We start from the raw sequence: 15,660 nt of genomic DNA, 5'->3' as shown, positions 1-15,660 counted from the left end.
CATATTTATGGCTCTATAATACATAGATGTAATACAAAAGAATGAAATGTAGAGTATATCCTAAATACTGTTCCTATAAAGAATCAAAAAATGATACATGGATGGATGTATCTTGCCTCTCAAATCATAATGCAAGAATCACTGCGAGTGTCCTTGCAAAAACTGTGCCAGCTTAAGTTGTTCTGCAAAAATCGCACTCCAAAGAACATTCATTGCCCTAGAACTCAACATTTTTTTTTTCTTTCCTTTCTGTTTGTTTTGTTTTTAGAGGGCTCAAGTTCAAGGGATTTGCCAAAAAGTTTCAATTTTTCATGGAGAGGAGTGTTGGAAGCTTTCTGCATGAACTCACAAGTTGGAATGAGTACGTGAATCTCTGCACATACACTCAGGTACAGGATACTTTGTAACATCCCTTCCAGCTTTGCTACTTCTGAGCTCTGGCTGCCCTAAGGAGTCCCTGTGTAACTCCTTTATGATGTTCTTGAACTCTGATTCTGATAGAGATGAGTTTAAGAAGTAATGGAGCATCTGTCTTTTGTTTGGGGTTATATACTTCTTATGTCCCGCATAGGCCCGGTGTCCCTGTAAAAACAACAATTTTTAGTCACGTGAAATATTTAACTGAAATAGATGGTAAACTGTAGAGTATAGATTCAAACTCACGACCTCTATTTTAAAGCTTAAGTAAATAAAAAAAATGGACTTATTCTAACATTTGCCAGCTTATCTGAAGGCACAGGCAGCATATGGTTAAGGTAAAGGCAATCACAAGCCCTTATCTTTTTGGACAAATAACTTAAGCCATTGTTATCTTATACATCTTCTCTTTCTCATAAATTACCCTAAACAAAAAAAAAAATAAATAAATAAAAAGAAAAAGAAAAAGAAAATGAAAAGTGTTCTTCTATGTTTTAATTTCAGAATCTACTACCTTTAATTCCCTACCTCATGGTCTTTCCTAAGAACATTAAAAAGTCTATGAGCATAGTTAATGATTCCTTTTCAGTAGTTATATGTCTCAAGCATTTCTTTATGTTCTCATATTTATTACAGGCTTCCCAGTTCAGATGTGTTATAAGATTGAATCCCTTGGGCTATATCATTTGATAAGGCTAGAATCAGTTCAGCAAGTATTAGCAAATCATGTGTTTTACAGAATTTGAACTCATGACAGAGTAAATACTAAGAAAAATGGAGATGGTGATACCTGAAGAGCATGGCCCATATTTCCCCCATGAGATGGCATGAAAACATCACTATTCTCTGAGACTATATAATCAATGGCAGCCATTACAGAAGCTCTGTTTCTAAGTGGTTCTAGTTCGCCAGGCAAGGCAAGATCTTCCTTATTGTAAAAATGAGTAAACTCTTGGGTTAACGGTAGCAACGCTTCTTTCCCACCCAATGGCTGCCCTCCAGCCCAGTAGATCCTTGCATCTTTTGGAGCTCCCAGAGCTTTAAGCAGCCTAAATATAAAATGACAAAATAAAAAGAATTTTTAGTCTATAAAAGAATCATCAAATATAGAATAAGATAACTAGTTCAGCATATTGCAGGACTTAGGTTTAAAAGCACTGTAGCACACATTAACCTATCGGATTAGATTTATATTCTTACCTGGTTACGTCCAAGGCATTCAAGGGGCAGAGACCGGCAAGCTTCCGATCATGGTAAGTCATGTTTGATCTTGCAGTTAGGAGCTCGGGCCGTTGTTTTCTTTCATTGTTCACTATCTCATCATATTCATGGCTCAGACCAGGAAGGCAACCAGTCCTGATCCATACATCCTTCTCCATCCGCAGATGAAGAGCAAGGTACGGTCCCTTGTTCCGCATCCTCTCTGCAAGCTTGTTACCAAGTTCCAAAATTGGTGGGGCAAACCTCAATGCATGAAAAGCAACCTGAATTTTAAAAAAAGAAGAGATTAGAATCAGCCATCCATATAACTTTGGCTGAATTGGAAAGGCAAGGGTAGAATCTGAAATTCAGACAAGCAATATTCAGAAAAAGTACAAATTTGAAGTCTGAGAATATAGTGAAAGGTTATTTAAAGGGGAAAGATCACTCCTCAGTAGAATAGGAACAAATAAAATGAGCTGTCTGTCTGAATTAAGCTGAGAAGTTTCCAAAAGGAAATTCTTGATCAAAATCTCACATGAGTTCAGAAGATCAATTAATTTCTGAATGTGTGAATCATTTCAACGGTTGATATATTATAAAATATAAAATAAGGAAGAAATAACAGAAGCAAAAGAGAGAAAAAGAGAAAAAAATTTTAAGGTGGTTCAGCCTTGGAGGCCTACGTCCACCACTTTGAAGTGCCGGCTACATCTTTATTGTATTCAACTGCATGGAATTGTTTAACAATGTATGGTATTTATAGAAAAGCTAAGGTGTGATAAATAAGGAAGTAGGCTAAATAAGGTAGGGAATTTATGATAGGCTTACAAGGAAACTAAATCAAGGCTTAAGATGGAAAATAGGCCCAACACAGAAAATATTATAACATCAACCATGAGGAGGGGAAAAAAAATGCAAGTTCTAGGGTCTGAAAGGAGTTATCTCAACAAGAATGAAACTCTGCAATACCTTGCATCGAAGCCTCTGCAGATCAGAGGGAAGATCCTTAGAGAGCCTTGAATCCAAGCCACGTAAAAGCAAAACCCCATCTCTGTTAAGCTGCAGAAACCAACAGAAATTGCATCAAATGATTGTTTTCAAAATTGGCATCAACTAGAAGACTGTTCTCCACAATACAGAACAGACCACAAACTCTATATGAACAAGAAAAACATGAATGAAGAAATTGAAAGCAAGTTTGTTTTGAATATCAGCAGAAAACGAAAATTGATCATAAAACTAAATGTACTTCTTTTTGTCTTCTCTTCTTCACCTTTCTTTTCGTTTTCCAAACCAACACTTCTATGTTATAAGCAAATAAGAAAAGCTACTACAATTACTCTAAAGCAGACATATAGAAATCACTCATACCCTTTTGAGGTAACGTGCTCGGATCCATTGGGGGGAGACGTGAAGTGGTGGACTCCCCTCCACCGGCCTTGTCATTAGATGTGTTGATGGTAAGGACGAAACTATCCGCACATCATTGGCAAGAACTCTCTTGAAGTGCTCCAAATCAAATATATCAGCGAATTCACTGCACCCATCAAAACAAGCACACAAAAGACAAAATAATTCAATCCTTCCTGCACTGTAGAATCATAACACAATATATACTATTCACAAAAAAGGAAAGAAATTTAATCATAACATCAACCATGATGGAAAATTGAAGCTTTCTTAAATTATATTGAAATGTCATAAACTACTAAATTAGGCGAACTTGACATAAAACTTCAAAGAAAATGGGAAAATGAAGTCTGCTCACTTGAATCAAAATGGTAAAAAGGCAATATTTTTGAAACCAAAATGCAAGGTAGAATACCTTTCATCACCCCAAATGACGTTGACTTGCAAAATGGGAACAACCAAAGCAGCCCCAAGAATCCTAGCAATAACCACAGCATCAACTATCTGATTCCTCTGCTGATTCATTCCACCAGAAACAACAACAATCAGGTACTTTCTCCTGTCCTTCACAATCCCCTCACTGGCTCTCTTGTAATCCCGGCTGAACACCAAGCAAGGCTTGTAGCCCAACCCATCTGGCTGCTTCCAAAACTCACCCTCCTCAACTTTCTCACCATCATTCTCACTGTTTGCTCCATTACCCACCTCTGGTTTTGAAAAACCATTCAAGACCCCATCTTTCTCATCATTTTTACTATGTTCTCCACTCTTCGATGCTAAAGCAAGCTGTGATTTTGAATACCTATCTGAGATTAAGCCCTGTGTTTGAGGACTTGTAGTACATGGGTATGGAGAAAATGGGATCAAAGTGTCGAGATTGTAGCCCAACTTTAACATACCAAGTAGGCTAAAGAGAAGGAGAATGAGAAACCAAAGTCTTGGGCTTTTGAAGCTGAGGAACCTGTTGTTGCTCCTTGAAGTTTTCTTAGGCGAGAGAAGGAGAGACTGCAGAGAAGATGATGACAAAGAGTTGATTATCTGAGATGGGACTGAGATGTACGAGACCGAGACCCTCTTGCTGTTGCTGCACTTTGACTTCGCCATTACAGAATGACAGCCACAGATGCTCTTCTTCTTCTTCCTCCTCTTCCTCCTGAGAAAGGCTCTGTTTTACTCTGTTTTTAGACACGGAGAGAGACAGAGAGAGAGAAAATGTGTTTCAGAGAGAGAAAGGGAGGAGGATTGGCGGCGGGAACGCCGAGTCTGACGAATCCATACGCGTTTTGTTGAAAGTATGTCCGCGTCTCTGGACAGCGTCTTGGGCTTGATTTAAAGTTGCTGGTTATCTCTGTCCAAGTGGAATTTGTCGTTAATTTAATCCAAGTGCTCCATGGTTTCATATGAACGGGAATTATACTCCATGTTTCTCTTTGAGACAATGACAGTTTAGCCCTTCCCATTTTCATATAAATTCTCCACCTACATATTCAAAGTTGAAAATTATGGGTGATAACTACCCTCTTTGAGTTATTTTTTGTTGACTTCAAAAGTCTTGCTTAAAGGGCATCAAATCCTCTAAAGTAAAAATCAAAGATTTAACAGTATATATATCTATTTCCGCATAATTAAATTTTTTTAAATGAAGTTGTATTATATATATACACAGTTAGATACAACAAAAAAGAAATTTGAACCTTCAAATAATGCCTATCTATTTCAAGGCGTATATGGCTTAGAAGTGGCAAGGATTGATGGGGTTGAGTTTAATTTTCAATTGTTGGCATCCAACAATAATAGAGGCTCCAATTATTTCATTGTAGACCAATATGTTGATAGCAGTTGATAGCAATGTGGTAATGTTGTTTTTTTGGGCAGGGGGTCCTTTGATTATTCCTTTCCAACTTCATATTGAGAATGACAATCATTGGAGGTATTATTGAGGGTACCATTTATAAAGAAGAATTATTTTACACCCACTAAAAAAATGTATTTCAAGCTTAAAATGCAAGCAACATTTTTTTTCTTATTTCAGAAAAAGAAGAAAGTAAGGATAGACAAATTAATTATATATTGAATCATAAAGAGAACCGTACAAAAATGACCTATATATAAAGGTATGCTGCTAACTTAACAATACAATGTGGGACATGGGGCAACAATACAATGCAGAACAAACAACAATACAATGTGGGACAACATATAATCCAACAGTAACTTTTAGAGTGTTTCACTAGTTTAGATGTTTTTCTTCTTAAAGAAGATTTCATCTTTAATGAGTGTTTTCTATAGCTTCTTAAGCTTGAAATACATTTAGTTTATCGTTCAAAATGCTAAAAACTTGTTCTCAACAATGGCATATTTGTCACATTCATTGAGGTGTGTATTCGTTGGGGACCCAGATTGTGCTCAAATACCAATAAAAGGTTAAAATGATCAGACAAAATTTGAATTTGAAAAGGCAGAGGAAAAAGAAGAGGTATTCTTCTTATATGACTTAGACCTCGAGAATGAGGCATGTCGTGTTGTGGGGTGGCCAGCTGCTGCAATAAACAATTAGCAGGAAGGCAGCATGTGACCTTTGCCGCCATTCCACTGCCTTAATCCAACAGCCTGGTGTGTTGTGTCCCAAAGGACCCAAACCCCCCCAATCATTCTGAAACAATCCCACACGCTTGACTGCCTGCTGGCACCCACTGAATAACACGCTGGCACCTCTGCCACGTGTCAGATAGTGACTTCTCAACCCCATGCCACATGGGCCTCTTGTTCTTTTTGCTTTCTAGTTCTGTGGGAACGTACCACCAGGCACGAGGTGTACATAGAATTTGCAGCAGATGGGTAGTATTGTCTTGGCAGCTACTTGTATTGTGTTTTGATAAGATAAAAAATATGTGAGATTCTTTTTAAGGGAAAATGTGGTTAATTTGGCCTTGTATCAAACTTGATCCTTGATTCCTTGTGCTTTTAATTAAGGTTTTTAATCTCTCTAAATTGGTCTATGACATTCAAAGGCTTGATTGAAGTGGGCGTCACTCCGCGTCATAACCAATCAGACTACGGCAAGTGCCATAATGACATATTAAATCAAAGAGTCATATTCTAGGGACCAAAGGGAGTGGGAGACGAATTAAGGGAGGTTTAATGCTTGATGTTTGAAGGCTGAAGTGGCCATACGGTTTGCTAAGTATTTTTTTTTCTTTAAAAAAAGAGAATATATATATATATATAAAATCAGTCATTGTGATTTATCCGATTTACAATTAACTTCATATGGTATCAAAACAAACTAAGAGATGCTTGAAGTATGTCAAAAAAACAATTTACTCACCGATTAATCATATTATGTTCCGCCTATCAATTTGCACTTGTCCATAGCGGTTCGGTGGCGGTAAGTAGGGCAAACTACACACCCGAAGTAAAGTATGACCATATATATATCCGTGAGTCTATGTGAGAAAGCATGGACAATTTTGTGGATGGATGATTGGAGGAACCCAGCATGGTCCAAAACATGAAAGAGACATTGGAGACATGGAATTAATTTTGATACAAGTTTTCTTCTTCTTTGGTTTTGTTTTAGGGCAAGCAACTTTGGGGGAGTAAATAATTAAATAGGCATGGGATGCACCTGAGTCATTGGCGGCCAGGAAGCGTTTTGAGTACTGCATTCCTTTTCCTTGCGTGTGGTTCATGTCCCTTAGTCCTTCAAGGCTCCAGCTGGTGAAAATCAATGTTGACTGCTTTTGTGCCTGAGATTGAGACTTTTTTTAGTAATTTTATTGCTAAATTTATTGGTAATTTGAGAAAGCTTTTATGAAAATTATTTGTCTAAACAAGTCTCGAACACAGCACAACTTACTTCTTCCCGCTCGAACACGTAAACCACATAAAAATTTTCTCCCGTTCCCCGGAATTTGATAAATGTTGATAGTTCCTTTTTTTAATATATATATATGACAATGACTGATCTAAGAATTGGTTGAGACTGCCACATCAATACGCGTGTGATAGTTATAAAATAAAAATATTATTTGTTTAGCATTACTCATTATGTAATCATAGAGGTTGCAAAAAAGAAAAAAAATAATAATCATAGAGGTTGAAACATCCATGCAAGTTGAAAGCATCATTCAATAAGTTGCATATTTAATTAAATGGGTTTCATTTAAATGGAAAAATATAGGTCATAATCAATAATCATTAACTAGTTGTGTTAATAATTTAATATTATAGTAATAAAACCCTATATCGTGCCTTATGTGGTCTCACGAGTTCTTTTTAGGCAAGAAATATGTAAGCATCCAGTCATGCATTCCGCATTCTTAATTAAAAGGTATAATTTTAAAATATGAGTTGTAATTATCATATAATTTATGTTCATAACTTAACAATAGAAAAAATCATATATTTTAATGTCTTATTTGATCTCACGGGTTCCGTTAGGTGAGAAGTATAAAGCAGTACTTGTCATCTATTAAGAGTTTGACATTAACATTCTCTCTCAATTAATTAATATCCAATTAGAAAGTGTGACATTACTTGCAAAGGAAATATAATTATTAACGAGATGGAATCAAATTCTCTTAATTTCAAGTAAAGTGATGAAAAGAAATTATTTTATGATCAAGATTTAAAATTATATATATATATCAAAGATTAAACTCAATATATATATATTTTTTTTGACATGTAGGGAAGGGAGATGAGGGATTCGAATTAGTGACCTCCGCTTCATGAGGCGTGGTTCACAGCCGATTGAGCTACCCATTGAGGACTAAACCCAATAATTTTTAAGGATGAACAACAAACAAAGAAAATTTTAATATTCTTCTCACCCAAAAATTTTTAACACATTTCATCTAAAAAATAATGTAGATGGATAGCCAAAGTTTTTTGATCATCATCAATCCAACAATATGTAATGGTAGGTAAGGGCTGGTGAAACCATACTCTTGGACATATTTCCACCCAAGGCTTATATTTAATTGTCACATCTTCTTCAAACTCATGTGTCACAAGCTAGCTAGGGTTTGAAAAATTATATCCTTTTTACATGCATATCTCCATATAAAACAAGTTTACTTTGAATTTCCCTTGTTGGTGTTCATGTATCTATCATTACCTCATATATCATATAGTTTTAATAGTTTTTTATATAAAAACTATATGATATATGAGGTAATGATAGATACATGAACACCAACCAAGGCAGTTCAAATGCAATAATCATGCCATTATTTAAATCTACGTGCCCTAAAATTATAATCATAATAATATAATACACCTATATAGGACGTGCTTGCTTGTTCCATGCTTCCATTCGTGATGACTTGTACAATGATCTTCAAGAGTCAGATCTCATGAATATGCATGCTTAATATTCCAGGGATTTGATCAAATATTCTCCTAATACTATTAACATTTTTTTTTTCGATTAAAATTTTACATAACATCGATCTCATACTTTGGTTTCATTATTTTTTTCAAGTTAATTCGCTGTTTATTCAAAAATTTTAAAAATATTTAATTAAAATAAAAGGTGAGTTACAAAGTCAAAGTTTTAACTAAATACATCTGCTTTAATATCAAGTTAAATCATCATTTATTCTAAAAGTTTGAACCGATAAAAAATAATAAATTGAATATTTTTTAAATTACTATTTTAACATTTCATTACGTTTAGGTTGAATTAATAAATTTTATGAAGACAGGAAAAAAAAAATGATAAATATGATTAGTTGTTGGGGTTGGGGGTGTTGGTTGTGTTTTGGATATAAGAGTTTATCATCATGTGTCAAACGAAGGTATTAATGTATGCCATATGATTAAGATTAGTTGAACAATTCAAAACCAAAATTTCATGTGGGACATCTCAAAGAGGTAGATGAATTGAGTTGTTTATGGATCATCTCAAATATTCGGATAGAGATTCCCATTAGTTTTGTTATCCGATTTGCAAACAATTTGGGCAACAAATATTATAAGAGATCAAGCTCCCATGAAACCTACCTGCACGATTAGGTCTCGGATAGTCTGCCCACCTGTTTTGGCAATGGAGTCTCATATGACATTTCTTACATTTGCAATCCGAATTGCAAAAACTACTGAAAATCCGAATCCCAAATATTCCACCTTCCACCTTCTAAATCTATATCATCCAATTGGGACCAAGAATTCTACACAGGGCAGTTCAATCTGTACTTGTCATTGCTTAACAACCTCAATATATTAGAGTTAATTTAGTCATTATTGGGTGGTTATGGTGATAGCAATGGTGACAACCCTAGCTTAACGACCTTAGAATTATCAATTTCTTAGGTAAGAGTTGTTGTACTGGTCCTGAGAGGTGGGCATGCATGTTTGCCACAGTACGTGTGCACCTAGGTTTCCATTAATCTATCCAATGAAATCAAAGGCCACTACATTGCTTGTTTAGAAAGAAACAATGGGTTTGCTTCAATTGTTAGCATGAAGGGTCAAGGGAAATATCTTGAGTTTGCAACCAACAAGTGTGGCTAAGTCTAAGTGGGTTTGATTATTTGAGGTATTGAAAGCCACCTACTGAAAAAGTACTGTGATTATTAATGCAGATTGTAACTAATTTTAGGCAGATGTCAAATATATATTTGTTTAGCACCAATCGCACTAACCTCTCTTGTGGTTTTCAGTGGAGTCTTCCACGTAATTGTGGACCTTTTGAGTCACCTAAGCTTGATATGGACGTTCTCCAACCGCAGAAAAGAAAGAAAGAAAGAAAACAGAAGACAAAACAAAAATGTAGACAAACAAAGCTAGCCCTAGACTTTCTTAATTTTAGTTTTGGCTTTATTTTCCTTTTACTTCCATAATGATCTAGAAAGAAAGAGTTATCTTTAGATGATTATTCTTAGTTTTTTTATTTATATGCATAATATAGAGTTTGCTTAGTATATGTTAACAAATGTATTGAATGATGTTGTGGAAAGGTCAGAAAATGACTTATGTCACACACAATAGATTATTAGAGGCTTTTACTTATTGAGCTGTTGACGCATAAGTTTTACCTATTTTATAGCTATAGATGCACTAGAGGCAAGTATGACCCGTAGAGTTGTGGGGTCATAACTTTTGGAAGCTCAAGACGATGGCTTATCTTTTGCAAACTTAGGGTTTAAGTTTAGTTAGCCTACTTGTCATTTTATTAGTATGTAATTATAAAACTCATGAATTTAACCATTTAATTCAACATTTTAACTATCTTATTTGCGTGTCGGCTCAAACTCTCATTTAACAAGTGATGTCTAACATAGACAATGTTCGAATTCAAGATTCCTGACTTTGATATATACCATATTAAATCATCTTGTTCTAAAAGCCTAAATTGATAGAATTTAATTCAATATTCTAACGGATATAATAAATAAAATTAAGCTTCATGATATGTGATATTATTTTGAGTGTTTACAATGCTTCAAAATGCTTTTATTTATTTATTTATTTTTTTGGTTGTATATATAATGCTTTTGTATTAAGACATCATATTATATTGCCTAGAGTATACATGAAGTAAATTGTGGACACAACCATAATAACTATTATATGATTAAAGAGTGGCACAAACATGCCCAAGATCACTCTCCCAACATCACATGATAGTGAAAAGATAAATAATATAAATCACAACGGTCGATTTTTATTGTACTTTCGAGAAATATTTTTTTTTTCTTTCCCAACAAGTCGATCATCAACCATGTGAAAACTGAAATCTTTTGGTCTATGTTTCTGAACTGCAGGCCAAGATCTAGTTTTTAAAGAAGGGAAAGTAGATCGATGATTTAAATCCTAACAATACATTGGATGTGATCATGAGAGAAACTAAAGAATGAATCCTATACATATTTATTGGGCAAATGATCCCGAATCTAGGGAGTAGGGAGGTATGACGACCCTCGTTTTGAAATTTGTGCATAGTTTGAGGTGGGGATTTTCTTGATCGATCTCGTCTCTGCAAATGAGTGTGAAAGTTACATATTTATATGAGTTAGTAGTAGTATTAAAAAAAAAAAAAAAAATATGAGTTAGTAGTAGCATTAAAGTAATTATGTTTGTTATATTGTCCAGCATTTGAGCTTTCACTTGTTTGTTAGTTCCAAAAATCCCATTGAAGCCTATTCCAAGTATGAAGATCTCAAGAAATTTATTTTGAAATCTTATCTTATTAAATTAGGACGCGATTATAATTGAAAAGAGAATACAACTTGCTAGCAATTTGAGCAGTAAATATAATAAAACAACATTTACAAAATCCACTTACCCGAACAAATCTTGAGCAACCTGGCCATCTGTTCAGACAAGTAGGCCTATAGAAACTCTCTCACATAAATCCAGATCCATTATAATCTAGTGTATTGGTTGGACACTTGCGTTTATAACTTAACTTATCCAAAGCCCATTTGTGCCCTGTTTGGTGGACAGGAAATACTGCACAAGTTCCTGCATAGTTTAGAGCTAGTTGATTATATAACAATCATGGGATGGACATGGTTGTTTTCATAACATGGCCATGCACTGGTCACTAGTTTGGCACTTTTTGATACACAGGGCACAACTTCTTGTGCAATGATCATGGGATGCTTTTTGTGGACCCCAAGGTTTCCTCTCCATAAGGACAATTTTGGCTATTTATTAAGAGCACCTCTGGTTTTGCTGAAAAAAAAAAGAAAAAGAAAAAAGACATTTTAGAAATATTTGTTTGAACCGTTAACGATTCAAACAGTAAATGTAAAAGAATTCTTATAGAGTTTACTTGTTTGAATAGGTTTCATGCAGTCTGCCTACCTAATAAGATAGGTAGAACCTATAGCCTACTGTAAGTCAGTGACTCTCACATCTAACAATCTGAACAAAAAATTATTGAGAATCTGAATTCAGGAAAAAGAGAAAAAAGGGTCCCAAAGTAATTGGTCATAATGAAGTATTGGCATTTTCTTCAGTACTTGTCAGGGTCTTAAGAGCTTTTGATAAATAATTTGACAAAGTGGATAAGATAGCCAGATGTAATAAGAGGCAGTATAATATAGAGTGAACCAAACAGAGATTGCTTTGAATTGAGGAAGCAATGAAAAGAAAGGCCCATGTTTCATTCATGTGATCATTGCCCCCCCTCCCATGTGCATTTATGTTATGTTCCCTTCAATCGACATCCCCCATCTCCTTTCTCCTTTGGCTCTTTCTGCACTTTTACTATTTGGGATAACTTCATCTTCAACACACACAGCATTTTGTGCATTGTTTTTGGAGTTGGATGTTTTCTTGTCCTAGACACCATCGCAAAGCTTCAACATTTTCTTCTTGGCTTTAACCAAAAACATTTAATTCTTTTCTACGTTTTCAAATCTGCAATCAATTGCAGCTCAGGAAAATAAAACGGTAAAATATTTTATAATGATGGAGAAGCCAATGATCTATTTTTTAACGGTATTGTGGTGAATGTTAAGAGGTGGAAAGTTCAACAACCTTGAGTTTTTCTGTTTCGGATTATCGAAGGTTTATTAGATGCAGTGGCAGATTCAGCAACTTAGGATTTTGGGGAAGTTTCACATGGGTTTTGAATACTTTTGAAGTTCAAAAACTCTCAATTTAAAGGACCTACGTCCAAATTTTTGTAATTTTTTTTTTGTTATAAAAAATAAGGGTATTTTGAAAAGGGTTAAATATCTCAAACCCCCCTAGGGTTTACCAACTTTATTTTTTTCTCTCTGAGGTTTCATTTTTATCACAGGACCCCCCTAGGGTTTTGATAAAGGACCAAGTTAGTCCATCCGTTAGTTGACCGTTAAGACTAACACGTGGACTAATCAGATGTTGACACGTGGCACATATTAAATTTTTTAATTTTTTTTTTAAATTAAATAAATTTTTTTTTTTAAAAAAAAAAAAAAGAAAAGGAAAAAACTCGGAGCCACCCCCTTGGCCATTTGAGCCACCCCCTTGGGCTCCAAGGGGGTGGCCGAAACCACCCCCAACCACCATTGGGGGTGGACCCCCAAAGCTCCATGGGGGTGGCCAAGATACCCCTAGTGGGTACTGGGGGTGGTTTCGGCCACCCCCTTGGAGCCCAAGGGGGTGGCCGAGTCACCCCCTGGTGCCCAGGGGGTGGAGTCACCCCCATTCGGCCAGATGGGGGTGGCTCGGCCACCCCCAAATGGCCATGAGCCACCCCCAGTTTTTTCCTTCTTTTTTTTTTTTTTTTTATTATTAAAAAAAAATACATTTTTTTTTAATTTTTTTAAAAAAATTAAATAGGTGTCACATGTCAACATCTGATTGGTCCACGTGTCAGTCCTAACGGTCAACTAACGGATGGACTAACTTGGTCCTTTATCAAAACCCCAGGGGGGTCCTGTGATAAAAATGAAACTACAGGGGAAAAAAAATAAAGTTAGTAAACCTTAGGGGGGTTTGAGGTATTTAACCATTTTGAAAATTTAACAAGATTTAACGGAAACAGAGGGAGATATTGCAAAAAAAAAAAAAAAAAAATTAGGATAAAGTCCACTTAACCTCCTCAAACTACCACCCTAATGACAATTTACCCTTCAAACTAACAATTGCGACAATTTACCCCAAAACTACCAAAACAATGACAATGTACCTCCACTTTTAACAAAATGACGAAATTACCCTTACTAAAATAAAAACAAAAATACTAAAATTTATTTTTTTTCAAAATTTTAAGGGTATTTTTGTCATTTTGAAAATTATATAGGGGTAATTTCGTTACTTTGCAGCATTGGGGGGTACATTGTCATTGTTTTGGTAGTTTCGATGGTAAATTGTTGCAATTGATAATTTGGGGGGTACATTGTCATTGTGGTGGTAGTTTGAGGGGGTTAAATGGACTTTACCCAAAAAATTAAAAGTTTAATACATTAAATTGAGAGTTTTTGAACTTTTGGGGAATGTAATTTCAAAACGTGTGAAAGTTAAGGAGGTTTTGTGAAGTTTTTCAATTTTTATTTTTTATTTTTTTTATCTTACAATTGTTTAATAATGTTGATGTGACGCTTTATATCACAACCATTGATTTATTTATTTATTTTTTTGTTTAACAAAAATCAATTTAATGGTTAGTTGGAAGTGCCATAGTAGCCTTATTGGATGAATGTTGGATATAATTATAGTATCTAGTATTTCACTTAAAAGATAGAGTTGGAAAAAAGAACAGATTAATAGAGTAATGCTATATACTATACTAACATTTAACAAATGTCCTACAAAAATGATGTGGTAAGGTCTAATAACCAATAGATTTATATATATTTTTTAGCAATGCTCTGTACTACACCTTCATCCCACCCCCTCGCACTAGGTTAATGTAGCAATGCACATTAGGATTTGCTAAAAAAAAAAAAGAAAAAGAAATCCAAGGATTGATGGACATTACCACGTCAATCTAATGAAATTGAGGTTCGATGAGAGTGTACTACTGTAAGAGTAATGTTACACTGACACACATTCCCACTTCTTCATACCCATGTGCCTTTTAAAACCATCATTAGATTTATGATGAATTTTTATTGAATTTTGATCTAATAATAGTTTTAAAAATCACGTATGAGTGTAAGGAAGTGAGAGTGTCTCTAGCATTACTCGTAGTATAAAACATTACCTTTTTTTTTATTATTATTTTTATTTTTATTTTTATTTTTAAAAAGGGGCTACTAGACTATGTCACATCAATTTTGTAGTATATTTGTGAAATATTCGTATGGTATGTAACATTACTCTTAATTAAAAATATGAGTAATAGGACCTTTGGGTTGTAGATGTGAACGCTATCTTGGCTTTCGGGTCGAGAATGATGAGTTTTGGCTTGGGGTTCTCTACCCTCAATGTTGAGGAATAAGAGTTACCTATGCATTGATTTGAGTTTGTTTGGCGTAGATCTGCTGTTTAATTTGAAAATTAGTCATAAGTTAACTGATTTTGTATAAGTCTGGAACGTAATACGTCATCTTTGACGCTTGTAACCTCGTAGCTTCGGCTATGATTGCTTCAGAGCTTTGCTCTGTGTTGTTTAAGCTTTATGCTCGTTTATCAATGAATGAGATTGAATTATTTCCAAAAAAAAAAAATAGTAATATTAGATATTACATTTTTAGCTTACAACTATTCTACAATTTTGATGTCTCAGTCTCAATTGACCTTTAAATCAGTCTTTGTTAAAAAAAAAAATCAAGAGTTAATTAAGACTACAACGTGGGATAGTTGCTGTATAATTAATTTTTGCATTTTTTTTTTGTAAGATAATTTTTGCATTTAGTTAACTCGGATTTGAGGAAATTAGCAATTAGTTGAGATAATTGACATGGGCTGGGCTTTAGACTTGTAGATTTGAATATGGGTGAAGGTCACATCTGATTTGGTGGGGAGTGACCAGAAGCCTTGCGCAGGGCCTGAGACACGTGGCCTTCTATGAGCTTAGTTTGCCTTTGGGCTTGTACAGGCCTTCTAACTTGGTAAAGGCCACAAATTTCGCGCCCCCCCCCCCCCCTCCCTATAAAAGCAACTCTTTTTTATTTTATAATTTTTTATTTTTTATTTTAATGAATAATTTATCCTATATATATATATATATATATATATATA

At 34.7% G+C, this 15,660-nt stretch overlaps 1 protein-coding gene across 1 annotated transcript; it reads right to left on the bottom strand.

The window, feature by feature from the left end:
• LOC132167864 (O-fucosyltransferase family protein) lies at positions 1-4,427 on the bottom strand. Its single transcript, XM_059578902.2, has 6 exons — positions 3,446-4,427; positions 2,992-3,157; positions 2,590-2,679; positions 1,618-1,901; positions 1,208-1,466; positions 1-582 (listed from the first exon to the last, which is right to left on the bottom strand). The coding sequence occupies exons 1-6, from the start codon at positions 4,132-4,134 to the stop codon at positions 346-348; spliced, it is 1,725 nt and encodes a 574-aa protein (XP_059434885.2). The 5' UTR covers positions 4,135-4,427; the 3' UTR covers positions 1-345.
• Between the last annotated feature and the right edge of the window lie 11,233 nt (positions 4,428-15,660).

Source organism: Corylus avellana, chromosome 2, assembly GCF_965113065.1.
Source record: "Corylus avellana chromosome 2, dhCorAvel1.hap1.2, whole genome shotgun sequence".
NCBI classification, from domain to species: domain Eukaryota; kingdom Viridiplantae; phylum Streptophyta; class Magnoliopsida; order Fagales; family Betulaceae; genus Corylus; species Corylus avellana.
Note: the sequence above shows the minus strand (reverse complement) of the source record. Positions and strands in the feature narration are given on the sequence as shown.

Coding starts and splice junctions, on each gene's coding strand:
- LOC132167864 (XM_059578902.2), bottom strand. CDS start 4,134: ATGGCGAAGTCAAAGTGCAGCAACAGCAAGAGGGTCTCGGTCTCGTAC. Junction 2,680..2,991: donor GAGCACGTTACCTCAAAAGG/GTATGAGTGATT, acceptor TGGTTTCTGCAG/CTTAACAGAGATGGGGTTTT. Junction 1,467..1,617: donor AATGCCTTGGACGTAACCAG/GTAAGAATATAA, acceptor TTTTATATTTAG/GCTGCTTAAAGCTCTGGGAG.